Source organism: Balaenoptera physalus (genome assembly GCF_965194825.1).
Source record: "Balaenoptera physalus genome assembly, chromosome: 15".
Taxonomy (NCBI): domain Eukaryota; kingdom Metazoa; phylum Chordata; class Mammalia; order Artiodactyla; family Balaenopteridae; genus Balaenoptera; species Balaenoptera physalus.
In genome coordinates this window covers 46,029,971-46,057,026 of record NC_138894.1, presented here as the reverse complement: position 1 = coordinate 46,057,026, position 27,056 = coordinate 46,029,971, and the positions used below count along the sequence as shown (strand labels likewise).

Genomic DNA, 27,056 nt, shown 5'->3' with positions numbered 1-27,056 from the left:
ATGGAGAAAATACAAGAAACGTTTAACGAGGACCCAGAAGAACTAAAGAGCAAACAAACAATGATGAACAACACAATAAATTAAATTAAAAATTTTCTAGAAGGAATCACTGGCAGAATAACTGAGGCAAAAGAACAGATAAGTGACCTGGAAGATAAAATAGTGGAAATAACTACTGCAGAGCAGAATAAAAAAGAATGAGAAGAATTGAGGACAGTCTCAGAGACCTCTAGGACAACATTAAACGCACCAACATTCAAATTATAGGGGTGCCAGAAGAAGAAGAGGAAAAGAAAGGGTCTGAGAAAATATTTGAAGAGATTTTAGTTAAAAACTTCCCTAACATAGGAAAGGAAATAGTCAATCAAGTCCAGGAAGCAGAGTCCCATACAGGATAAATCCAAGGAGAAACATGCCAAGACACATATTAATCAAACTATCAAAAATTAATTACAAAGAAAAAATATTAAAAGCAGCGAGGGAAAAGCAACAAATAACATACAAGGGAATCCCCATAAGGCTAACAGCTGATCTTTCAGCAGAAACTCTGCAAGCCAGAAGGGAGTGGCAGGACATATTTAAAGTGATGAAAGGGAAAAACCTACAACCAAGATTACTCTACCCAGCAAGGATCTCATTCAGATTTGGTGGAGAAATTAAAACCTTTACAGACAACTGAAAGTTAAGAGAATTCAGCACCACTAAACCAGCTCTACAACAGATGCTAAAGGAACTTCTCTAGGCAGAAAACACAAGAGAAGGAAAAGACCTACAAAAACAAACCCAAAACAATTAAGAAAATGGTAACAGGAACATACATATCGATAATTACCTTAAATGTAAATGGATTAAACGCTCCAACCAAGACACAGACTGGCTGAATGGATACAAAAACAAGACCCGTATATATGCTGTCTACAAGAGACCCACTTCAGACCTAGGGACACATACAGACTGAAAGTGAGGTGATGGAAAAAGATATTCCGTGCAAATGGAAATCAAAAGAAAGTTGGAGTAGCAATTCTCATATCAGACAAAATTGACTTTAAAATAAGGATTATTACAAGAGACAAAGAAGGATACTACATAGTGATCAAGGGATCAATCCAAGAAGATATAACAATTGTAAATATTTATGCACCCAACATAGGAGCACCTCAATACATAAGGCAAATGCTAACAGCCATAAAAGGGGAAATCATCAGTAACACAATCATAATAGGGGACTTTAACACCCCACTTTCACCAATGGACAGATCATCCAAAATGAAAATAAATAAGGAAACACAAGCTTTAAATGACACATTAAACAAGATGGACTTAACTGATATTAACAGGACATTCCATCCAAAAACAACAGAATGTACTTTCTTCTCAAGTGCTCATGGAACATTCTCCAGGACAGATCATATCTTCAGTCACAAATCAAGCCTTGGTAAATTTAAGAAAACTGAAATCATATCAAGTATCTTTTCCAACCACAAAGCTATGAGACTAGATATCAATTACTGGAAAAAACTATAAAAAATACAAACACATAGAGGCTATACAATACACTACTAAATAACCAAGAGATCACTGAGGAAATCTAAGAGGAAATCAAAAAATACCTAGAAACAAATAACAATGAAAACAAGACGACCCAAAACCTCAAGACAACCCAAAACCTTTGGGATGCAGCAAAAGCAGTTCTAAGAGGGAAGTTTATAGCAATACAATCCTACCTCAAGAAACAAGAAACATCTCAAATAAACAACCTAAACTTACACCTAAATTAGAGAAAGAAGAACAAAAAAACCCCAAAGTTAGCAGAAGGAAAGAAATCATAAAGATCAGATCAGAAATAAATGAAAAAGAAATGGAGGAAACAATAACAAAGATCAATAAAACCAAAAGCTGGTTCTTTGAGAAGATAAAATTGATAAACCATTAGCCAGACTCGTCAAGAAAAAAAGGGAGAAGACTCAAATCAACAGAATTAGAAATGAAAAAGGAGAAGTAACAACTGACACTGCAGAAATACAAAGGATCATGAGAGATTTCTACAAGCAACTATATGCCAATAAAATGGACAACCTGGAAGAAATGGACAAATTCTTAGACAAGCACAACCTTCCAAGACTGAACCAGGAAGAAATCGAAAATATAAACAGACCAATCACAAGCACTGAAATTGAAACTGTGAAAAAAAATCTTCCAACAAACAAAAAGCCCTGGACCAGATGGCTTCACAGGTGAATTCTATCAAACGTTAAGAGCTAACACCCTGATACCAAAACCAGACAAAGATGTTACAAAAAAAGAAAACGAAAGGCCAATATCACTGATGAACATAGATGCAAAAATCCTCAACAAACTACTAGCAAACAGAATCCAACAGCACATTAAAAGGATCATACACCATGATCAAGTGGGGTTTATCCCAGGAATGGAAGGATTCTTCAATATACGCAAATCAATCAATGTGATACACCATATTAACAAACTGAAGAATAAAAACCATACGATAATCTCAATAGATGCAGAAAAAGCTTTCAACAAAATTCACCCATTTATGATAAAAAAAACTCTCCAGAAAGTAGGCATAGAGGGAACCTACCTCAGCATAATAAAGGCCATATATTCCAAACCCACAGCCAACATTGCTCTCAATGGTGAAAAACTGAAACCATTTCCTCTAAGATCAGGAACAAGACAAAGTTGCCCATGCTCACCACTATTATTCAACATAGTTTTCGAAGTTTTAGCCACAGCAATCAGAGAAGAAATAAAAGGAATCCAAATCGGAAAAGAAGAAGTAAAACTGTCACTGTTTGCAGATGACATGATACTATACATAGAGAGTCCTAAAGATGCTACCAGAAAACTACTAGAGCTAAGCAATGAATTTGGTAAAGTAGCAGGATACAGAATTAATGCACAGCAATCTCTTGCATTCCTATACAATAATGATGAAAAATCTGAAAGAGAAATTAAGGAAACACTTACCACTGCAACAAAAAGAATAAAATAACTTGGAATAAACCTACCTAAGGAGACAAAAGACCTGTATGCAGAAAACTATAAGACACTGATGAAAGAAATTAAAGATGATACAAACAGATGGAGAGATATACCATGTTCTTGGATTGGAAGAATCAACATTGTGAAAATGACTATACTACCCAAAGCAATCTACAGATTCAGTGCAATCCCTATCATACTACCAATGGCATCTTTCACAGAACTAGAACAAAAAATTTCGCAATTTGTATGGAAACACAACAGACCCTGAATAGCCAAAGCAATCTTAAGAAAAACAGAGCTAGAGGAATCAGGCTCCCTGACTTCAGACTTCAGACTTTGTAGCTATACTACAAAGCTACAGTAATCAAGACAGTATGGTACTGGCACAAACAGAGAAATAAAGATCAATGGAACAGGACAGAAAGCCCCGAGATAAACCCATGCACGTATGATAACCTTACCTTTGTTAAAGGAGGCAAGACTATACAATGGAGAAAAGACAGCCTCTTCAGTAAGTGGTGGTGGGAAAGCTGGGCAGCTACATGTAAAAGAATGAAATCAGAACACTCCCTAACACTGTATACAAAATTAAACTCAAAATGGATTGAAGACCTAAATGTAAGTCCAGAAACTATATAACTCCTAGAGGAAAACATAGGCAGAACACTCTATGACATAAATCACAGCAAGATCCTTTTTGACCCACCTCCTAGAGAAAGGGAAATAAAAACAAAAATAAACAAATGGGACCTAATGAAACTTAAAAGCTTTTGCACAGCAAAGGAAAACATAAACAAGACGAAAAGACAACCCTCAGAATGGGAGAAAATATTTGCAAACGAAGCAACTGACAAAGGATTAATCTCCAAAATATATAAACAGTTCATGCAGCTTAATATCAAAAAAACAACCCAATCCAAAAATGGGCAAATGACCTAAACAGACATTTCTCCAAAGAAGATATACAGATTGCCAACAAACACATGAAAGGATGCTCAACATCACTAATCATTAGAGAAATGCAAATCAAAACTACAATGAGGTATCACCTCACACCGGTCAGAATGGCCACCATCAAAAAATCTACAAACAATAACTGCTGGAGAGGGTTTGGAGAAAAGGGAACCCTCTTCCACTGTTGGTGGGAATGTAAATTGATATAGCAACTATGGAGAACAGTATGGAGGTTCCTTAAAAAACTAAAAATATAACTACCATATGACCCAGCAATCCCACTATTGGGCATATACCCTGAGAAAAACATAATTCAAAAAGAGTCATGTACCACAATGCTCACTGCAGCTCTATTTACAATAGCCAGGACATGGAAGCAACCTAAGTGTCCACCGACAGATGAATGGATAAAGAAGATGTGGCACATATATACAATGGAATATTACACTCAGCCTTAAAAAGAAACAAAATTGAGTTATTTGTAGAGAGCTGGATGGACCTGGAGTGTGTCATACAGAGTGAAGTAAGGCAGAACGAGAAAAACAAGTACCATATGCTAACACATATGTATGGAATCTATAAAAAAAAAATGTTTCTCACGAACCTAGGGGCAGGACAGGAATAAAGACGCAGACGTAGAGAATGGACTTGAGGACACGGGGAAGGGGTAAGGGTAAGCTGGGACGAAGTGAGACAGCACTGACATATATACACTACCAAATATAAAATAGATAGCTAGTGGGAAGCAGCTGCATCGCACAGGGAGATCAGCTCGGTGCTTTGTGACCACCTAGAGGGATGGGATAGGGAGGGTGGGAGGGAGACGCAAGAGGAAGGGGATATGGGGATATATATATACATATAGCTGATTCACTCTGTTATTCAGCATAAACTAACACAATGTTGTAAAGCAATTATACTCCAATAAAGATGTTAAAAAGAAAGTTTATTGAGGAGAATAAGGCGAAAGTGGCACTATCACGCCATTAGCTACCACAAGTAAACCACACGTAAGCTTTAACCTGACAATACTACTTATAAGTAGGAATTTATCCTACATAATAGTTTTGCATATGGATTAGCTGACTATTGTAAGTTACTTATTGTAGCATTGTTTATAATAAAAAGGATTGGAAAAAATAGTGCCTATGAACAGGAACTGGTTAAATAAATTATGGTTCATGCATATAATGAAACACTATGCAGTCCTAAAAAAGAAAAAAAAGTGTTTTATATATTGATATGGAATAATTATCTCCAGGATAAACTGTTAGTGAAAAAAAGCCAAATCCGTTTAGTATGATACATCTGTGGAAAAGAGGACAGGGAAAGAGAAATGTTTACAATTGGCAATTTATATAGAAAATCTATGATGCACCTGAGAGGTTAGGAACTGCATGCACGGGAGACATAGGTAGGAGGGGGAAAATGTATAGCATATCCTTTTGTATCTACTTTTTGAAATTTGAACCATATGGATATGTGCCTATTCAAAAAATTAAATTAAAGAAGAAAATAGTATAATAGAAAAGAAACATATGAATATAATGTTCAGGACAGAAGCATTGATTGTATAAGTTAAAATAATAGGAAAATGTCTCTTAATAAACCAAGAACCTCTAACTGACTGACTCTCATTTCCTTCGATTGTACCAGTAGTATAGTAAGATAAGACATGGACTCTGAAGCCAGATTTCATAGATTTGATCCCCAACTTTTCCCATGGCGTGGTTTCTTTAGCGACAAAATGAGGATAATAATAGAACGTACCTTACAGGGGAGTAAAGAACTTAGAACGGAACGTATAATAAAGAAGCACTTATGTTAAGCTGTTGATATTACCTGTGCTGCAGCCCAAATGCAGTCAATATGCTGAGTACTCAGTCGCCCTTCCGCTGCCAAAAAATTCAAAATCACTTGGCACTGTTTGATAATCTGGAAAAGAAAAACTTATTACAGTTAATTTTTAAAAGCATTCTTCTCTCTTAATAGAGCAGATAAGTCACATATTAGTCCACAAACCTCAATATGTAAATTTGGTCCAAATATATGCTCTACCACATTGTTGCTTATAAGCCAGTCTGCAAGTTCTTTTGCAATGGACCTAAAGTCAAATAATAAAAATAGTTAATACATTTAAAAAAATATTAGTATCATTCTTTCCCATGTCTAAAAGCAGACTCAGGTGAAAATCTAAAACTGTTCACATACCAATTATAAAGAAGTGATGATATACAATTAACTGTTAATAGTACTATTAAGAATAACTGAAACAGAAATACAAAAAATGGTAATACTACCTTAATTTATAAACAAGCAAAAAAAAAATCTGAAAAGTTAGGATAACTAACACCAGGTACACAGGTGAGAATACCAAGGGTAACACCTAAAAAGTGATGTATATTCTTACTCAAAACCTTGCCGTCCCATTTTTAATCTCCATAGTAGGCACTGAGGCATTCAGGGAAGGTTTCCCCATATGTCCTCTATGGTAAGATAACATCAGAAAAGTAGGTTACCAAAAGGGTGGGGGAAGAAAAAAAGAAGAATCTCCAAGCCAAATGGCAAGTCTCCTTCCTGCCTGATATTAACGAAGGTTCTGCTAATGTGATCCCTAAAGTTATCAACTGACTGTTCAGAACACTTGGTTACACTTAGGAACAACTCATCCTTCATTTCAAAAAGTAAACTTTTTATTTTTGAACAGCTGTAGATTATCCTTCATTTTTAAAAAAGAGCTATCAATTCTTTTAGAGTAATAAATCACTGCCACAGAAAATTAAACGATTATGTTACCAATAAGGTAGTGTAAGTTTATCAGTTAATTTGTCTTTTACAGCTTTGAGATATGTATGAAATATAGTAAACTGAACATATTTAAACTATATAGTTCGATGAATTTCAACTTAAATATACATCTATGAATCCATCAGCACTGCCAAGATAACAAACACATCAACCCAAAAAGTTTCTTTATGCCCCTTTTTAATCCCTCTTTTTCTCAGCTCCCACAACCCACTGCCCAGACAACCAATGATCTGCTTTGTTATTACATAGTTTTCATTTTCTAGAACTTCATGTAAAAAAAAGATACAGGATGTACTCTTTTATAAAATTTAGATTCTTTCACTCAGCATTAAGATTTATCCATTTTGTTTCATTTGTCATTAGCCCATTGGTTCCTTCCAGGTTTGAGCAATTATGAATAAAGTTGCTATCATCACCCGTGTGCAGGTTTTTGTGTGGACATGTTTTCAACTCCTTTGGATAAATGCCAGGGAACATGACTGCTGGATCATATGGTAAGAGTACGCTGAGTTTTCTAAGAAACTATGAAACTGTCTTCCGAAGTGGCTGTACCTTCTTGCATTCCCACCAGCGGTGAATGAGAGTTCCTGTTGCTCCACATCCTTGTCAGCATTTGGTGTTATCAGTGTTCTGGATTTTGACCATTCCAATAGGCATGTAATGGAATCTCACCGTTGTTTTGATTTGCATTTCCCTGATGAAAGAGGAGCATCTTTGCATGTGCTCATTTGCCATCTGTATGTCTTCTTTGGTGAAGTGTCTGCTAAAGTCAGTGTATTTTTTAATCAGATTGTTCATTTTCTTACTGTTAAATTTTTAAGAGTTCTTTGTGTATTTTGGATAACAGTCCTTTAACAGATGTGTCTTTTACAAGTATTTTCCCCTGTCTATGGCTGTCTTCTCATTCTCTTGACACTGCCTTTCGCAGAGCAGAAGTTTTTAATTTTAAAGAAGTCCAGCTTACCAATTCACGGATCATGGTGTTGAACTCAAAAGGTTACCACCATACCCAAGGTCATCTAGATTTTTTCCTATGTTATCTTTTAGGAGTTTTATAGTTTTGCATCCTATGTTTAGGTGTGTGGTCCATTTTGAATTAATTTTTGTGAAGGGTGTGAGATGTGTCTAGATTTTTTTTCCCCCATGTGGTTGTCCAATTGTTTCAGCACCATTTGTTGAAAACCCTATCTCTGCTGCTTTGTACTACTGTCTTTGCTCCTTTGTCAAATATCAGCTGACTATATTTATATGGGCCTATTTCTGAGCACTGTATTCTGTCCCATTGACCTATTTGTCTGTTCTTTCACCAATACTGCACTGTCTTGATCACTGTAATTTTATAGTAACTCTTGAAGGTGGGTAATGTCGGTCCTCCAACTTTGTTTTTTCCTTTCAAAACTGTGTTGGCTATTCTGGGTCTTTTGCCTCTCTGTTTAAACAAATGTTAGAATCAGTTTGTCGAGATCCACAAAATAACTTACTTGGATTTTGACTGAGACTGCAATGAATCTATAGATCAAGTTGGAAAGAACTGATACCTTTACAATTTTAAGTCTTCCTATCCATAGACATGGAATATCTCTCCATTTATTTAGCTCTTCTTTGCTATCTTTCATCAGAGTTTTCTTATTTTCCTCATATAGACTTTTTCATATTGTTAGATTTATACCTAAGTATTTCATTTTTTGTGGTGCTAATGTAAATGGTATTGTATTTTAAATGTCAAATTCTACTTGTTCACTGCTGATATATAGGAAAGTGACTGACTTTTGATTATTAATTTTGTATCCTGCAATCCTGCTATAAATGCTCATTAGTTCCATGAGACTGTCAATTCTTTCAGATTTTCTACATAGATGATCAGGTCATCTGTGATCAAAGACAGTTTTACTTCTGCCTTCTGAATCTATATATCTTTTATTTCCTTTTCTTGTCTTATTGCATCAGGTAGGACTTTCCAGTACAATGCTGAAAAGCAGTGGTGAGAGGGGACACCCTTTCCTTGTTCCTGACCTTAGTGGAAAAGCTTTGACCTTCACATCATTAAGTATGATGTTAGCTGTAGGAGGTTTTGTAGATGTTCTTTATCATGCTGATGAAGTTCCTCTCTATGCCTAGTTTACTGAGAGTTTTTTTTATCATGAACGATAAAATTTGACCTTGTCAAAATTTTGACTTTACATTAATTGATCTTGAAATGCTGAACCAGCCTTGAATACCTGAGCTAAATCTCACTTGGTTGTGGTGTACATTTCTTTTTATACCTTGCTGGATTCAATCTGCTAATATTTTATGAGGATTTTTATATGTATGTTCATGGGAAGTACTGGTCTATCGTTCTCTTGTAATGCCTTTGTCTGGTTTTGGTATTAGGGTAATGCTGACCTCAATGAGTAAGGCTTCCCTCTGCTATCTTCTGAAAAAGACTATAGAGAATTGGTATAATTTCTTCCTTAAATATTTGGTTCAATTTACCAATGAGGGCTTCCCCGGTGGCGCAGTGGTTGAGAATCTGCCTGCCAATGCAGGGGACACAGGTTCGAGCCCTGGTCTGGGAAGATCCCACATGCCGCGGAGCAACTAGGCCCGTGAGCCACAACTACTGAGCCTGCGCATCTGGAGCCTGTGCTCTGTAACAAGAGAGGCTGCGATAGTGAGAGGCCCGCACACCGCGATGAAGAGTGGCCTCCGCTTGCCACAACTAGAGAAAGCCCTCGCACAGAAACGAAGACCCAACACAGCCATAAATAAATAAATTAATCGATTAAAAAAAAAAATTTACCAATAAACCCATCTGGTCCTGGTACTTTGTTTTGGAAGGTCATTAACTGTTGATTCAATTTATTTAATTGATACAGGCCCTTTCAGAGCAATTCTTTAAAAAAATTTTAAATGGCTACTACAGAAGAACAGCTAATGAAAAAAGTAGTGACAAACAGTTTCAAAAGAGGATGAGCAGTGAAAAGACCCCAAGTTTTTTCAGCTATGTAAATTATACACAGAAAAACTGAAAGGACTGAACTATTTCTTTTCTTGTTTATCCATAGAAGAATTATATTTAATTTTAAAATTATTCTAAAGATTTAAAAAAAGAAGCTATGAATTAGATATATGGCCTAAAAGGGTAAAACATTAAAATAAAACTACTAGTGGTATATTTTACCTATTTCTGAGTAGCCCAACAGAAGCTATGATCCATGAATCAACTCTATGATTTTTCACATACAAAAAGACAATTCAACAAGTAAAAATAATTCAAAAAAATAAATCCCATTCTTTCAGTTTCTTGAAAAACACTGGAAGGAGACTCAGGGACTTTTGTAACAGCTGAGAACTGTAACTATAACTGAGCAAGCATAAAATTGGACGTTATCAATAACAACCATTCAGGGATCTGGAAACATGTATAAACTGGGACTCCCAGAAGGAGTAAGGGGAGCACAAAGAAAATTTGAAGAAACTATGGTCAAACATCCCAAATTTGATGAAAAATGTTCATCTACACATCCAAGAATCACAACAAGTGCCAACTAAGATAAACACAAGGATATCAACACCCAGAGACATCATAGTCAAACTCTTAAAAGCCAAAGAGCAACAGAAAAATCTTAAAAGCAGCAAGACAAAAAGAACTAAGCACACAGAAAGGAACCACAATAAGATTCGCAGCTGACTTCTTATCAGAAACAAAGGAATAGAGCTATACTGAAGCACTGTTCCTATATTTTACTAGAATTGTTATTAATGTGAAATAGACAGTATTAAATTAAGATGCATATTATAACCCATAAAGCAACCACTGGCAAAATAATTTTTAAAGTATAAAAAAATGGAATTAAAATGGTATACAGTACTCCCTCTGTATCCATGGGTTCTGCATCCACAGATGCAACCAACAGAGGATCAAAAATATTTCTTCAAAAAATTCCAGAAAGTTCCAAAAGGCAAAACTTGAATTTGCCACATGCTTGCAACTATTTACATAACACCTACATTGTATTAGGTATTGTAAGTAATCAAGAGATGATTTAAAGTATACAGGAGGATGTGTACAGCTTATATGCAAACACTACATGACTTTATATAAGGGACTTGAGCATCTGCAGATTTTGGTATCCGCAGGTGATCCTGGAACCAATCCCCCGCATATACCAAGGGACAACTGTACTACCGTATACTGACATACTGCAAAATAAGGCAGTAAAGGAGAAATAGAAAAAAAAATTTTTTAAGGAAGACATACAAAAACCCAACAGCAAAATGGCAGGCATAAATCCAACTATATAAATAATATTAAGAGTAACTGGATTAAATACTCCTATCAAAAGGGAGAGATGGTAGGAGTGGATTTTTTTTTTCAATCCAACTAAATGCTACCTCCAAGAGACATACTTTAGATCCAAAAACAAACAGGTTGAAAGTAAGAGGATGGAAAAAGATATACCATGAAAACAGTACACATAATAAAGCTGCAGTGGCTATGCTAACATCAAACAAAATAGACTAAACCAAAAATTGTTTTAAAGAGACAAAGAGGGACATTTTATAATGATGAAAGGATGAAATTATCAGGAACATAACAACTATAAACATATATGTACCCAACAAAATGTCCTAAAATACATGAAGCAAAAAACAACAAAACTGAAGGGAGAAAAAGAAATACAGCCAATTCTTACTACTCTTGGCAGTTATATTCTATAACGTCACTGCACTGAGTTAGCTAATACTGAACCCCTGAATATTTTTTTAAATTATTGTCACCCACTGCTTTGATGGGTAAAAAGAACATGTCATTAGCATCAAGTGCTTCCTAGAGTGGGTTCTCTTTAAAAGAATGACTCAGTGCAATAATGTGACTTGCTGCTTGCCTCTGACTGGAAGAAGACAGAGGGTTTGATTAAATGCAAATCTTATATAGTAACTTTAGGTACACAATTTGTTCTACAATCCATTTGCAGAACTCCTTTAAAGAAAGATGTTTCACAAAACTAAGATTTGTTTTGAAGTTCCCACTTCAGTCAGAACAATGCAAGGGAGGCTCTTCCCTTTATGTAAAAATGCCATCACAGATAGACCACCAACATCCTTCCCCCTACCCCATTCCCTCTGAAAAAAGAGACGTGGCTCTCATTTGGGTATTACAATGATCTCTCAATGTTGCTTTCTTTTATTTGATCCTCTTTTTCTAAAAACTCTTTTTATAATTGAGGTACAACTGACATATAACATTATATTAGTTTCAAGTGTACAACATAATGATTCAATATTTGTATATATTGCTAAATGATCACCACAGTAAGTCGTTAACACCCATCATCATATATAGTTAGAAAAAAAATTTTTTCCCTTGTGATGAGGGCTTTTAAGATCTACTCTCCTAGCAACTTTCAAATATGCAATACTATATTATTAACTATAGCCACCATGCTATACATTACTATCCTCATGACTTATTTATTTCATAACTAAAAATTTGTACCTTTTGATCTCCTTCACCTGTTTTGCCCTCCTCTGACCTCCACGCCTCTGAAACTACCAATCTATTCTCTGTGTCTATAAGCTTAGGGTTTTGGGGGTTTTTTTTCTTTTTTTTTTTTTTAACATCTTTATTGGAGTGTAATTGCTTTACAATGTTGTGTTAGTTTCTGCTGTATAACAAAGTGAATCAGCTATATGTATACATATATCCCCATATCCCCTCCCTCTTGCGTCTCCCTCCCACCCTCCCTATCCCACCCCTCTAGGTGGTCACAAAGCACCGAGCTGATCTCAGCATTTTTGTTTTTAAAGTCCGTATATAAATGAGATCATACGATGTCTTTCTCTGACTTATTTCACTTAGTATAATGCACTCAAGGTCCATCCATGTTACCATAAATGGCAAGATTTCATTCTTTTTTATGGCTGAATAGAATTCCATTGTATATAATATTTCACCATAGATTTGAAAGGACAAAAAAACAAATAATACAGTCAACTCTTGTTACTCATGGCAGCTGAGTTCTACAAAATTATACACTAAATTAACTCATGTTGAACCCTTGAATCTTAAATCCTAAAAATAACTTCTTATCAGATTCTATTTTCTCTATTTTACAAAAGAGAAAATGAGCTTCAGAAGTGTGTTGAGGTGACTTTACTGAGGCTGTCCCAATACCATGTGCTAGACTTGGGATTCATATCCCCTTCAACCAGCCCACAGCCAGAGCTTCTTGCACTATACTGCACTGCCTCTTACCACTTCCTTCCTCTGGTCATTTCTGTACCAGTGCTAAAACAACGCAGAGCATCACCTTGTATGACTTCAGTTGGAAACGTGCACGTTGGCAGACTCATTTTTTACTGCTCTGTGCAATTCCGCAAATGACTGTGAGGGCACCAAAAGTACTGATTTGGGGGTTACAAATAAATTGCAGCAAATAGGCAAATTCATAAAAACAAAATCCACAAATGAGGATAAACTGAAGTTGGAGACTTCAATGCCCTACTTTTGATAATGGAATAGAACAAGTGTAGGTAAAAAATCAACAAGGATACAGAAGACAAACAATATTACAAACTCATTAGACCTAAAAGACATCTACTGAACACTCCATACAACAGCAGCTGAATAAACAGTCTTCTTAAGCACATATGAATATTCTGTGGTACAGATCATATGCTAATCCATAAAACAAGACAAATAACCCAACTAAAAGCTAGGCAAAAAGTGAACAAACAATTCAGTGAAGAAGAAACAGAATGGCAAATAACCATATAAAAAGATGTTCAACATCCTTAGTAATTAGGCAAATGTAAATTAAAACCATAATGAAATGCCACTTTATACCCACTATAATGGCTATAATCAAAAAGATAAAAACAAGTGCTGACAAGACTGGGGGAAAAACTGGAACCCTCATACATTGCTAGTGGGAATATAAAATAATACAGAAATGTTGGAAAACATTTTGACAGTTTCTTTTAAAGTTAAACATAAAATGACCTTACAAACCAGTGATCGCACTCCTACGTATCTACCAAGAGAAATGAAAACATATGTCCACAAAAAGACTTGTACACAAATGTTTAAAGCAGCATTATTCATACTAATCAAAAAGTAGAAACATTCAAAATATCCATCAACTTTGGTAAAAGGATAAACAAAATGTGATATAGCTACATAATGTAATACTATTCAGCAATAAAAAGGAACAAAGTACTGATTCACACCACAACATGAATGAACCTCAAGAAAAACAGTATAAGTGAAAGGTGGCAATGGAAAAAAACACTGTCATATGATTCCATTTATAGGAAATGCCCAAAAAGGGCAAATCTATAGAGACAAAGAAGATTAGTGGGGCTGGGGATAAGAATGAGGATTGAAGGAATTCCCTGGCGGTCCAGCAGTTAAGACAGAGCTTCCACTGCAGGGGGCACGGGTTTGATCCCTGGGCAGGGAATTAAGATGCCACATGCCACGGTGTGGCCCTGGGTGGGGGGTGGTGGGGAGAATGGGGATTGACTACAAATGGGCAAAAGGGACCTTTCTGAAGTGACGTAAATGTTCTAGAATTGTGCTGTGATGACAGTTGCACAACTGTGTAAATTTACTAAAATTCATTATAAAAACAGGTGAGTTTTATGATATGTATCTATATCTTAGTAAAACTGCTTAAAAAGAGAGACCCAATTCACAGGCTTCAACAATATTTATCACTTTGTGTATCTGCTCCAATCTTTTCACACTGTACAGGACCCTTCTCTTCCCAACTTTAACTGTCCTACCCACTATTCCTCAAAACTTTTACTCTCCTCCCTCTTAAGCATATCTTTAGTATGTATAAACCTTACACATTTTTGAATGGAATTCATTCTTTTCTCTATCCACAGCAACACAGAGACCTAACCTGGACATGTGGGGTTACTGCACTGGTGATTCCAGGATTTTTTGTTTGTTTGTCTTTTTGCAGGGATAGGGAGTGATTACTGCATTGGCAATTTTAAGATTCTCCTAGAGGCAGTCTGAAGGGGTGGGAGGGTGGGTACTGAGGGGTCAAATGGGAAATCCAGAGCTGTAGTTTTATATACATTGGATATAATCTATATAATATCTTGACTGTGTGAAATAGCCCTCCTAGTATGACCAAGAATTTATAATGCTACTACCAATTCTAGGGCACACATTTTAAGGGACCACTGACAAAGAATGCTGCCAAAAGTGAATGACTTGTCTGGTGATAAATCTAAAAACCATAACATGTGAGGGAAAAAGCAGAGACATAGTCTCTGGTTTCCAAATTCATGAAGGGCTGGGTTCAACTGAGATTAGCTCCATAGAGCAAAACTAAGATCAATGCATAAAAGTTACAGTAAAGCAAAAATATGACTCATTCATATAATTACAAATTTTCTAACACCTTAAGACTATGCAACTCTGGGGAATTCCCTGGCGGTCCAGTGGTTAAGATTCCGCGCTTTCACTGCCGAGGGCACGGGTTTGATCCCTGGTCAGAGAACTAAGATCCTGCAAGCCGCACAGCGGCGCAGCAAAAACAAACAAACAAAAAACTATGTAACCCTGTTCAAGCATAAAAGATTACTACCAAGATTTAAAAAATGATTTCTATACTGGATGGACAACTAAATGGAATAAATATTGGAAAAAATAAATATTTCTAAGTACTTTAAAAAGCCCTAAGCTGTAAAAACTACTTCTTTTCATACATGAGCATCATGAACTTGGTTTATTTCCCTGAAAAATGTGTTAAATGAGATCCTTTCCTGCATCAAGTGTGGTTTCTGAAAACTATCTGTACCATATTCTTTACTATTAAATTCTCCTGTATGAATAGTCTCCCTTTGCATTTTGTGAAAAATAACACTATATGTTTTTTTAAAAAGAGAAGAATTGCAATATATTCCTCTGAAAGCTTGTTACAGACTGTACAGATGAAGCCACAAGGCAAAGAATTTCTAGTAAACACTTCAAATCTAATAAAGTCAATTACATTTACCACATAAACAGCTACACATTAAAATAGTGTACTCACGCATAAATTTAATGCTCCTACTTACGTTTCTGTGTCTGATACCAATGATTCATTATTGCACACATCATTGAAGGTGTGAAGTTGATTCTATAAATACAGAAATTAAAGATTTTTTCCAAAATTATTCTTGCATATGTTAGCAACTGCCAACACAGTTTGATATATGTAGATCATAATCAATAACCAGATCAAAAGTATAAAATATAAGATAGGTAATCAGATACACATATATACTTCCCAATTAGTCTGGCTATTTCCTTTATCATTTTTAAACACTAATTCATTCCACAAGTAATACTTAGGCTTTATTCCACTAAGAACGCTAGAGAAAAAGCTGAACAAGGGAAAGACACAAAAATCTAATGCAAGGCAGCAAGTAATATGTCATTACAAACCAAATTTCAGGAAAGGCTTCCAGACATACATTTTTAAGATTTGATTTGGGAAACTGTCATTAAGTGTTTTCAACACTTACAAAGTCCAATACATGGTAAAATCTAGGTCACAAAATTCAATACATGGGTACAATCTAGCTACTTCAGAGTAACTACACTACAAAAACAGGCCCCAAATGTAAAGGAGTAAATCTAATGCAGACCTTGGTAAACCAGAGAAAATATATCCATTCTAAAGAATGCAGCTAACTACTTAGTTCTAGCAAATCGTTGTCATGCAAGAAGACAGACCCAAGGACACTAGGTCTTTCTCCCCACCCCACCCCTCCAGGAGAAGCCAATAACATGTATTTCTCCCTATTTAAAACACTACTTGCTACTGTGCAAACCAAACATTTCTGTTAGTCAAATTTGGTCTATGGCCCAATAATCTGTGGCTGCTGCCTGGAAAATTAATTAACTACTTATAATCTCCAACTATTTTTCTCTCTGAAAACACTGCTTTCTAAATGCAAAAAAACTGAACAGTTTAAAAAAAAAAAAAGTGAAGGAAATCAAAAAGACCTAAGGTATAAAACCTTCTAAATCTAAGCCTCAGTCTCCTCATATTTAAAATAGAGAAAAAGAGAACATATAGAAATTATTTGTACGGGTCACACAAAGTAATGCATGTAAAGTACTTAGCACAATGCCTAGCATGGTATAAGTGGCTCCATAAATACTAGGTATTATGATAATGATGATAGTCTGAGAGGACAAACAAAAAATTACCAAAAATAAAGCAAATACAGCTTACCGTTATCTGACTTAATCCAGCCAACCTCATAGTCAAAGTAGGTGACATAAAGTACTTAAATGCAAGATCTAGGCTTTCTTTATCAAAGCATAACGTCGTGTCCAATGGTTCTTTCACTGTGCTCCACATTAAGTCAGCCATGTTGCGAGCCGCACTCTGTCTTAACTCCTGATCAGAGAGCTTGCATAAATACCTGAAATGATTCAGAAATACAACGTACACAAAAACTTGCAAACTATTTCTGAAGACCACTCAATAATTCAATAATATTCCTTTGCTCCATACCTCCAAACTGTTTAGTACAGTAGAACCTGGAATCCTGGGATTAATATTCCCAATTTAAACTATTTCTAAGTAATGCTTCAAGGACTGTGACCTGTGGCAATGTGTCCTTTGCTGAGAGTCCAACATGAATCAGGAACTGCAAAGCCTAACACAACATGTAAGGAAGGAAGGAAGGGAGGGAGGGGAAAGCAGGGAAGGAGAGGAAGGGAGGGAGGGAGGAAGAGGGAGGGAGGAAGAGGGAGAGAGGAAGAGGGAGGGAGAAAGGGAGGGAGGAACTGCATAGAGCCAAGTCATTTAACATCGGATTCTGCACCTGCACCTCCAGTAAAACTTTACTATTCTCTAGTACCTGTCATGTATACAGCTCCTGTTTTAGTAAATTTCAGTTGACTTCATATAAATAGTACATCTACTCCCCAACACAGCCAAAATTCTTCAAAATGTGTACATTTTAAACATCATTCTTTTTTGGCTTTCAAAAATCACAAACCACTGGTTTTCCTCTCAGGCCCCACCTATTCTATTTGGTTGGTTCCTCCTCCTGTACCCAACCTTTCAACAGTATTGCTCCTCAGGGCTTGTAATGGATTGCAGAAAGGCCCCAAATTCCTCCCATCACTTTATATAATAGTCTTTGCAATGTGACTTTACCACTCTTCCCATCAAAGGTGTCATTTATTCCTCTACTTCCTTGCATCTGAGCTTTGCCATGAAGGTTCCTTTGCCCAGTGGGGTATTAAGAGATGTAACATAAGCAGAAGCTTAAAAAGCCTTTGAGCTTGCCCTCTCTTGCTGGGAACTCTTCCACCACTGAGAAAAGGACTCAGGACAGCCTGCTGGATGAGAGAGACAGCTAATGCCCCAACTGACATCCAGCCAACTGCCAAGATACATGTGAGCAACCTTCACCACTCAAGACCAATCAGCCTGCCAACCAGAGGACAAATGACTGAGGTTATCTATCACAGAGCACCCAGGTCCAGCCAAGTCAGCCCAGATCAGAAAAGCTAGCCAACCAGAGAACTGTGACAAATAATAAATGGCTGTTATTTTAAGCTACTAGTTTTGGGTGTTTTCTCACACAGCAAAAGCAAACTGATATAGCACTCCATCCTAGATTCTTCTTTTGTTTTAATTTAGCCCGCGCCAGGTCTTAGTTGCGGCACGCGGGATCTTTGTTGCAGCATGTGGACTCAGTTGCGGCATGCAAACTCTTAGTTGCGGCATGCATGTGGGATCTAGTTCCCTGACCAGGGATCGAACCTGGGCCCCCTGCATTGGGAGCATGGAGTTTTACCCGCTGGACCACCAAGGAAGTCCCCTCAATTCACTTCTATTCTCTTTCTACATTCTCTCCCCAGATGACCTCATTTATTCCCATGAGGTTTTTTAAAATATTTATTTATTTATTTTTGGCTGTGATGGGTCTTCATTGCTGCCCTCGGGCTTTCTCTAGTTGTGGCGAGTGGGGGCTACTCTTCTTTGCGGTGCGAGGGCTTCTCATTGCGGTGGCTTCTCTTGTTGCAGAGCACGGGCCCTAGGCATGCGGGCTTCAGTAGTTGCAGCACATGGGCTCAGTAGTTGCGGCACACAGGCTTAGCTGCTCCACGGCATGTGGGATCTTCCCAGACCAGGGCTTGAACCCATCTCCCCTACACTGGCAGGTGGATTCTTTTTTTTTTTTTAATTTTACTTATTTATTTATCTATTCATTTATGGCTGTGTTGGGTCTTCGCCTCCCTGCGAGGGCTTTCTCTCTAGTTGTGGCAAGTGGGGGCCACTCTTCATCACGGTGCGCAGGCCTCTCACTATCGCGGCCTCTCTTGTTGCGGAGCACAGGCTCCAGATGCGCAGGCTCAGTAATTGTGGCTCACGGGCCCAGTTGCTCCACAGCATGTGGCATCCTCCCAGACCGGGGATCGAACCCGTGTCCCCTGCATTGGCAGGCAGACTCTCAACCACTGCGCCACCAAGGAAGCCCTGGCAGGTGGATTCTTAACCACTGTGCCACCAGGTAAGTCCTATTCCCATGGTTTTTAAGTGCTACCTTTATGCTGACAACTCCTAAATTAACGTTGTTGTTCTAAGTTACAGGCTTATATTCCCAATTTCCCAGTGCCACTTAAATGTCCCATAGGCATCTGAAAATTACGTCTTTAAATTCTCCCAGTCTTTCACATCTGTTAATGATACTCACAGCAAAAAGAGAAATCAAAGGGAGGGCAGCTAAGCGTCTTCCACTATGCTACCCCTTTCCTTAAACTCCACAATCACCAACCTTATTGATTTCATTTTCAACTATATCCAGTCAATTTTCAAATCACCATAAACAATCCTTGTACAAGTAACCATCACTTCTTTCCAGGACTACTCCACTAACTTTTCAATTGGTCTCCTAGCTTCTCCTCCAACACTCCTGTAATTTATGAGCCACTTAAAGGCCAAAGTGATCTTTTAAAAACCATCATGAGGACTTCCCTGGTGGCGCAGTGGTTAAGAATATGCCTGCCAATGCAGGGGACACGGGTTCGAGCCCTAGTCCGGGAAGATCCCACGTGCCACGGAGCAACTTAACCCGTGTGCCACAACTACTAAGACCGCGTGCCACAACTACTGAAGCCTGTTTACCTAGAGCCCACGCTCTGCAACAAGAGAAGCCACCACAATGAGAAGCCCGCGCACCGCAACGAGGAGTAGCCCCCACTCGCCACAACTAGAGAAAGCCCACGTGGAGCAACAAAGACCCAACACAGCCAAAAATAAAGAAAGAAAGAAAGAAAGAAATTTTTTTAAAAAGAGATTACAAATTAAGCAGCTTAAAATATTTTTTAAAAAAAGCGTCGTCATGATTCATCTGCTTAAAACCCTTCAATAGATCCCACTGCTAAAATTAAATCCAAGCTCCTTAAAATGGCTTGAAGGTCCTGAATAATCTGCCCCTGTTTATATCCAACCTCATATCATAATCTTACCTCCTTACACACTATGCTCCACCAGTCTACTTCTAGTTTTTTAATGTCATATTCTTTCCAACTTCAAAGCCTATGCCCTTATGTTCCTTCTACCTGAAATATGTCCTTCTACTTATCATCTGATTAGCAGATTCATGTTCCTCAGATGTCACCTTTCAGAAAGGCCTCATATTCTCTATCACCTTATCTTTACTTGCATAGAATTCATCACCATCTGATTCTTTTCCTGATACTTTCTCCAACAACCTGAACAGTAACCGGAAAATAGCAGGCACTCAAATCTTTGCAAATGAATAAAAATTATAAAGAACTCATAAATATTATCAAGAAATACAATCTTAGAACTCCAACAGTTTACACTCTAAGCCTAATCAATATGATAATATCTCTATCCTCGTCTTAGGTTTCCTTCTTAGGTTGGGACTTACAGAACTCAAATATCACCCTTTCCCCAATGAGACCTTCTCTATACCATAGATATAATTGTGACCCGCCCTCTAGAACTCTCAATCCACCCTTGCTGCTATTTTTCTCCGCCATACTCATGACTTTCTGATGAACTGTATCATTTACTTATTGTGCACACAGCCTGCACAAAAACAGAAATATTTTCTTCTCTGCTGTATCTCCAGTGCCTACAACATAATACTTAGTATACATCTGTTGACTGAATAAATATAGTGGAATATCATGCAACCACTGTTAATCTGTTTAATTCTTTATACTCACATAAAAAAAAATTCCAACATAAATTGCTTAAAAGTAAACATTAAATATAAACCTACATAGGTGCATTAAAAAATACATCAAATTGTCAAAAATTTTCTCTGGAGGATGTGAATACAAAGGACTTTCAAACAATATAATTCTGTACTATGTTATGAATAGTTTAAACATTACTACGCTGATAACCAGGGGGGAAAGATTTTATAAACTTACCTGATAACATATGTCCTAAAAGGGATAATGTGCTGCATGACAGCAGGGATATGTAGCCATATTCTAATCTATAAAGAAACATAAAAATGATATTAATGATTAATGAATATGTGAAATACATATGTCTTTAATTAAAAATAAGAACATTTAGTATTTTCCGGCCTCTAAAAACTAAATATATTTCATCTATTTTGAAAAGGATAAACTAAGAAATACGACTGCACACATATCAGGTAAGTAATTTAACCTATAAACATTTCTAATCCATATACCTAAAATCAATCTGAAGAATTACTATCAGTTTCTTCCTGAAAAGGGAGAACCATCTATCCAAGTAACATCTTACTACCTGCTACTCTATACCTCTTTGTATGGTAGCAACCCAAATACTATAGAACTAAATTAAATTTTTTTTTTTAAGGGATAGTTAGGGAGTTTGGAATTGACAGGTACACATGGCTATATTTATTTATTTATTTATGTTTGGCTGTGTTGGGTCTTCGTTTCTGTGCGAGGGCTTTCTCTAGTTGCGGCGAGCGAGGGCCACTCTTCACCGCGGTGCGCGGGCCTCTCACTGTTGCGGCCTCTCTTGTTGCAGAGCACAAGCTCCAGATGCGCAGGCTCAGTAGTTGTGGCTCACGGGCCTAGCTGCTCCACGGCATGTGGGATCTTCCCAGACCAGGGCTCGAACCCGTGTCCCCTGCATTGGCAGGCAGATTCTCAACCACTGTGCCACCAGGGAAGCCCTAAGTTAATTTTTTAATAAATCATCCTTCCTTCTAAAAAATATCAAATTACCTGATATCTGGTCACTTCAATATCCATCTAAGACAAATATATTTTATAGAGTCAAACACTGATCACAATATCAACAACTATTTGCTTAATTAAACTCTTACTGTAAGTATCCCAATCTAAGTTATAATGAAAGTTATAATAATCTGTTCACTTAATTTTTTCTGCATAATATTCCAGCCCATTTCTAAATCTAATGTGCTTATATTAGTTTTATTCTCATAAATCGTGGTTTTAATATCATATAAGAAAAAAATCCTAAGCAAATCATCAAACAAGAAACTACAATACTAAGCCTTAACACATGCAAGTAATACAAATTGAAAACAAATTTGTAAATACAGACTGCATGGCTTCACTTTAATCTAATGAAACATAAGTCCTATAGCAAATACAATACTAACGGTGAAATGCTAAAACTCTTCCCTCTGAGACTAGGAACAAGACAAGAATATCTTTAATTCAACTTAAACTGAAGGTCCTAGACAGTGCAACAGACAAGAAACTGAATAAAAGGCATAAGACTAAAACGGAAGAATTAAAATCAATATTACTCTGAGATGATGTGATTATGTAAGTAAGAAATCCAAAATAATTTTCAGATAAACCTTTTTGGAATTAACTAGTTTAGCAAGATTGCTGCTTAGAAAGTTAATATAAGTAATGAATTAATATACACACATATATATACATACATACACACACATACTATATTACATATATATAATACATATATACACATCTTACATACCAGAAAAAAATAATAAAATTTTCAAAAATATTCTCTTTACAATAGCATCAAAAAATATCATGTGCCTAGAAATTGTCTAACAAAGATATATAACATCTCCACATAAATACAGAAAATTATGAGACAAATCTTAAAGCATGTAAATAAAAACACATTTACCATATTTATACATTAGAAGACTCAATATTGCAGAGATGACAGTTCTCCGCAAATTGATTTACAGATTCAATGCAACCCAAAAAGGTTTATACGTGGAACTTCAGGCACTGATTCCAAATGCAAAAGTCCAAGAAGAGACAAAACACTCTTTAAGAATGACAGGGAGTAGAGATATAATGCATGGTGACTATACTTAATAAAACTGTTTTGCGGGCTTCCCTGGTGGCGCAGTGGTTGAGAGTCCGCCTGCCAATGCGGGGGACACGGGTTCGGGCCCTGGTCTGGGAAGATCCCACATGCCGCGGAGCAACTAGGCCCGTGAGCCACAACTACTGAGCCTGCGCGTCTGGAGCCTGTGCTCCGCAACAAGAGAGGCCACGACAGTGAGAGGCCTGCGCACCGCGATGAAGAGTGGCCCCCGCTTGCCGCAACTAGAGAAAGCCCTCGCACAGAAACGAAGACCCAACACAGGCAAAAATAAATTAATTAATTAATTAATTAAAAAGAAAATAGTATGCTTTAAAAAAAAAACTGTTTTGCATATTTGAAAGTGCTAATAGTTCTTAAAAGTTCTCATAAAAAAACTATTTGTTAACTATGAATGGTGTCAGACGTTAACTAGACTTCCTGTGGTAATCATTTTGTAACATATACAAATATTGAATCACCTGAAACTAATGTTATCTGTCAGTTACACCTTAATAAATTTTTTAAAAAAATGACAGGGAGGTAGAACTTGCTTTACCAGATAGCAAGACTTCTTATAAAGCAGCAGAAATTAAGACGGTATGCAAAACAGCACAAGACTAATCAAACAGACTAATGGAATATACTAGAAATCCCAGACCCATGCACAAGAAGACACATAAAGATACCTGATTTATGACAAAATGATACTTCAGAACAAATAGGAAAGGACTGTCTTTGCTATAGTGATAGGTCCAGCTTCTGTCTATATAGAAAAGAAAATGAATCCTGATCCCTCACACACCACACACAAAAGTCAATTCCAACTGAACTATAGATAAAAATGTGAAAGTAACGTAATAAAAATTGCAGAACATAGAAAAATATCTTCATAAGAAAGATTTTTTATCCATTAATGAAAACATTAACCATAAAGAAAAAAATTTATTATAAATTATACACCATTAAGTTTGGTTAGAAAATAACTCTTAATGAAATCAAAACGACACCTCACACCAGTCAGAATAGCCATCATCAAAAAGTCCAGAAATAATAAATGCTAGAGAGGGTTTGGAGAAAAGGGAACCCTCCTACACTATTGGTGGGAACGTAAATTGGTGAAGCCCTATAGAAAACAGTCTGGAGATTCCTTTAAAAACTAAAAATAGAGTTACCATATGATCCACTCCTGGGCATATATTCTGAAAAGACAAAAACCCTAATTCAAAAAGGTACATGCACCCCCCAATGTTCACAGCAGCAATATTCACAATAGCCAAGACATAAAAGCAACCTAAATGTCCATCGACAGATGAATGGATAAAGAAGATGTGGTATACATACACAACAGAATATTACCTAGCCATTAAAAAAAAAAAAGAAATCCTTCCATTTGCAGCAACGTGGATGGACCTAAAGATTTGCATATTAAGTAAAGTAAGTTAGGCAGAGAAAGACAAATTCTATAAGGTATCATTTATACATGGCATCTAAAAAAATAATACAAATCAACTTCTGTACAAAACAGGAAACAAACTTATGGTTACCAAAGGGGAAGGGGGAGAGGGAAGGATAAACTGGGAGTATGGGATTAATAGATACACACTACTACATATAAAATAAACAACAAGGATTTACTGTATAGCACATGGAACTATATTCAGTATCTTGTACTAACCTATAATGAAAAAGAATCTGAAGCTGTACACCTGAAACTAACACAGTACTGTAAATCAACTATAGTTAAATTAAAAATAACTCTTAAAAGACATAAGAGAATGAAAAGCAAAACCAGAGTTGAAGAAGATATTAGCAATACATAAATGTCAGGCAAAAGACTTGTATCCAAAACATATAAGGAATCTCCACACATTCGTAAGGAAAAGGCAAACAATTTGATTTTTAAAACGGATTAAAAAAACTTGAACTGACACTTCTCGAAAAATATTGAAATGGCTAATATGCCCATGCAATGGTGCTCAATCTCTTTAGTCATTTAAAAACACAAAAGTAGACCACAATGAGATACTACTATTAGTTCATCAGGAATCTCTAAGAGTTAGAATACTACGTGTTTGCAAGGATATGGAGCAATGGGAACTCTCATTCTTGGTAAGAGTGTAAATTAATACAATCACTTCGGAAAATCTTAGCATTAATGTGTAAAACTGAATATATGTATACCCTGTGATAAAGAAATTCCACTACTAGATATATATGAAAATACAATGCATGCACATATGCACCAAAAGACATGTAAGAGAATGCTGACACCACATTAACAGTAATAACCTAAACGTCCATCACCAGTAAAAGAGATCAATGTTGGTATATTTTTAAAGGAGTATTATACAACAATCAAAATGAGCAACTCGAACTACATGCAATATAAATCTCAATGTTAAAAGTAGCCATACATGAAAGAATGCATTTTATGTGATTCCACTTATACGGTTAGCAAGAGACAAAACTAAATCACAGTATTTAGGGATATAAGCTTAAGTAAAACAAAGAAAAGCAAGAAATAAAAATATGAATTGTGTTCACCTTTAAGGGCAAAGAGATGGGACAGTGACTTAGAGGAATCATAAAGGAGGCTTCTGGGGAGTTGACAATGATTTGTTTCTTGACATGGGTAGTGGTTAAATGGGATAGTCACTTCATTAAGTCACTGAGCCATATCTTATTCTGTTCACTTTTCTATATGTTTATTTCAAATTTTTTAAAAAGGTTAACAGATTCAATTATATATAAGATACATTAGAGAGGAAGAAAATGAAAATAGGTACAGTGATACCTTTTATTTGGGGATAAACAAATATGCCAACGAACAAAAATTTAAATAAAAATGACAAGGGAAAAAATGTCAACATTGGAAAGAAATTTTTAATAGAAAGAAGAGCTACCATTTACTGAACCTTAATACTTCCATTCTGATAGATGAAAAAAGTGAGGCTTATAGACATAATGTAATCAAAATTAGATAGTACATCAATAAAAAATTTTTAAATAAAACAAACAAAAACAAACAAAAAAATTAGATAGTACATAACAGAACTACAATACAAGCCCAAGATTATTTCTCTGTAAAACCTACATTCTTTAATACTACTATGAAGCATAACATTACAAGAATCAAATTCCATATGCTATTTATCATATAGGTCCTTTTTCTTTCCTTACTGTAAGTTTTGAGCTTCCCCATCTTGGTGATAACAAAGCTCTAGTAGCCCTTCTAAGTACATGTTAAAAATCTCAGGAATAGGAAAAAATATTGTCTGATCCCCTTATAACTGCATAAATGCAGGCAGTATTCTGCATCACAAAGCTAGTTTTAACAAAATGACAAAATGAAAACTTCACTGAACTGTCAATGAACTCTCCTGATTAGTGTGAAAATATATGAAAATGTATAATCCCAGGCTAACTTCTGACATTAAATAGTCCTTGTTAGTGTTTTTTGTAAAGCAGTCTTAGGAAACTGACAGTTTGGAAATTGTTATTGTGTCTTCTGATGTGTTACTACAAGTTTGCATCTCTGATAACATCTCTTAGGTAATAATTTGTCATATCTGTTTTATAAAGCATATATTCATGAGGTTTATTAAGGCTCATTTGTACTTTTCCATTCATATTAATAAAATAAATCCCATGACTCTTAAGTTCTTTATGGAAAGCCCTTAGGCTTTGTTATTTTGTAATTAATAAAAGGTGTCATGTCTGAGATGACTAACTCAGGCATCTTTGCTGAGGGCTGAGGCAGGATACACACTATGAGCTATAACTCACCATGCATCTCAGTGGGGAAACTTCTATGAGGACTCTACATTCTACTTCTCTAAGCTGTGCTAAATATTGGTTAACTGCTTTTGCTGAAAATCTAAAGGCCAATACAAAATAAGAAAACTACATATATAAAGATTTTGTTTTTTTCCCTGAGGCTGCAGTCATTATTACTAAGAATAGATCCTT

The 27,056-nt window shown here is 36.2% G+C and overlaps 1 protein-coding gene and 1 long non-coding RNA gene across 14 annotated transcripts in view; one reads left to right on the top strand and one right to left on the bottom strand.

Moving 5' to 3' along the window:
- USP34 (ubiquitin specific peptidase 34) overlaps positions 1-27,056 on the bottom strand; it is a 231,515-nt gene that overhangs the window by 146,894 nt on the left and 57,565 nt on the right. For all 13 annotated transcript variants that reach the window (XR_014253950.1, XM_082426527.1, XM_082426526.1 and 10 more), the window contains exons 6-10: positions 21,194-21,261; positions 16,998-17,190; positions 15,832-15,893; positions 5,983-6,064; positions 5,803-5,895 (exon numbers count right to left, since the gene is read on the bottom strand). Coding sequence is in view for 12 of the 13 variants with exons in the window: in XM_082426527.1 (XP_082282653.1) it covers positions 5,803-5,895; positions 5,983-6,064; positions 15,832-15,893; positions 16,998-17,190; positions 21,194-21,261 (498 nt within the window). In the remaining variant the exon portion in view is untranslated. The remainder of the gene's footprint in view (positions 1-5,802; positions 5,896-5,982; positions 6,065-15,831; positions 15,894-16,997; positions 17,191-21,193; positions 21,262-27,056) is intronic.
- LOC309643713 overlaps positions 1-27,056 on the top strand; it is a 129,826-nt gene that overhangs the window by 58,640 nt on the left and 44,130 nt on the right. The window lies entirely within an intron of this gene.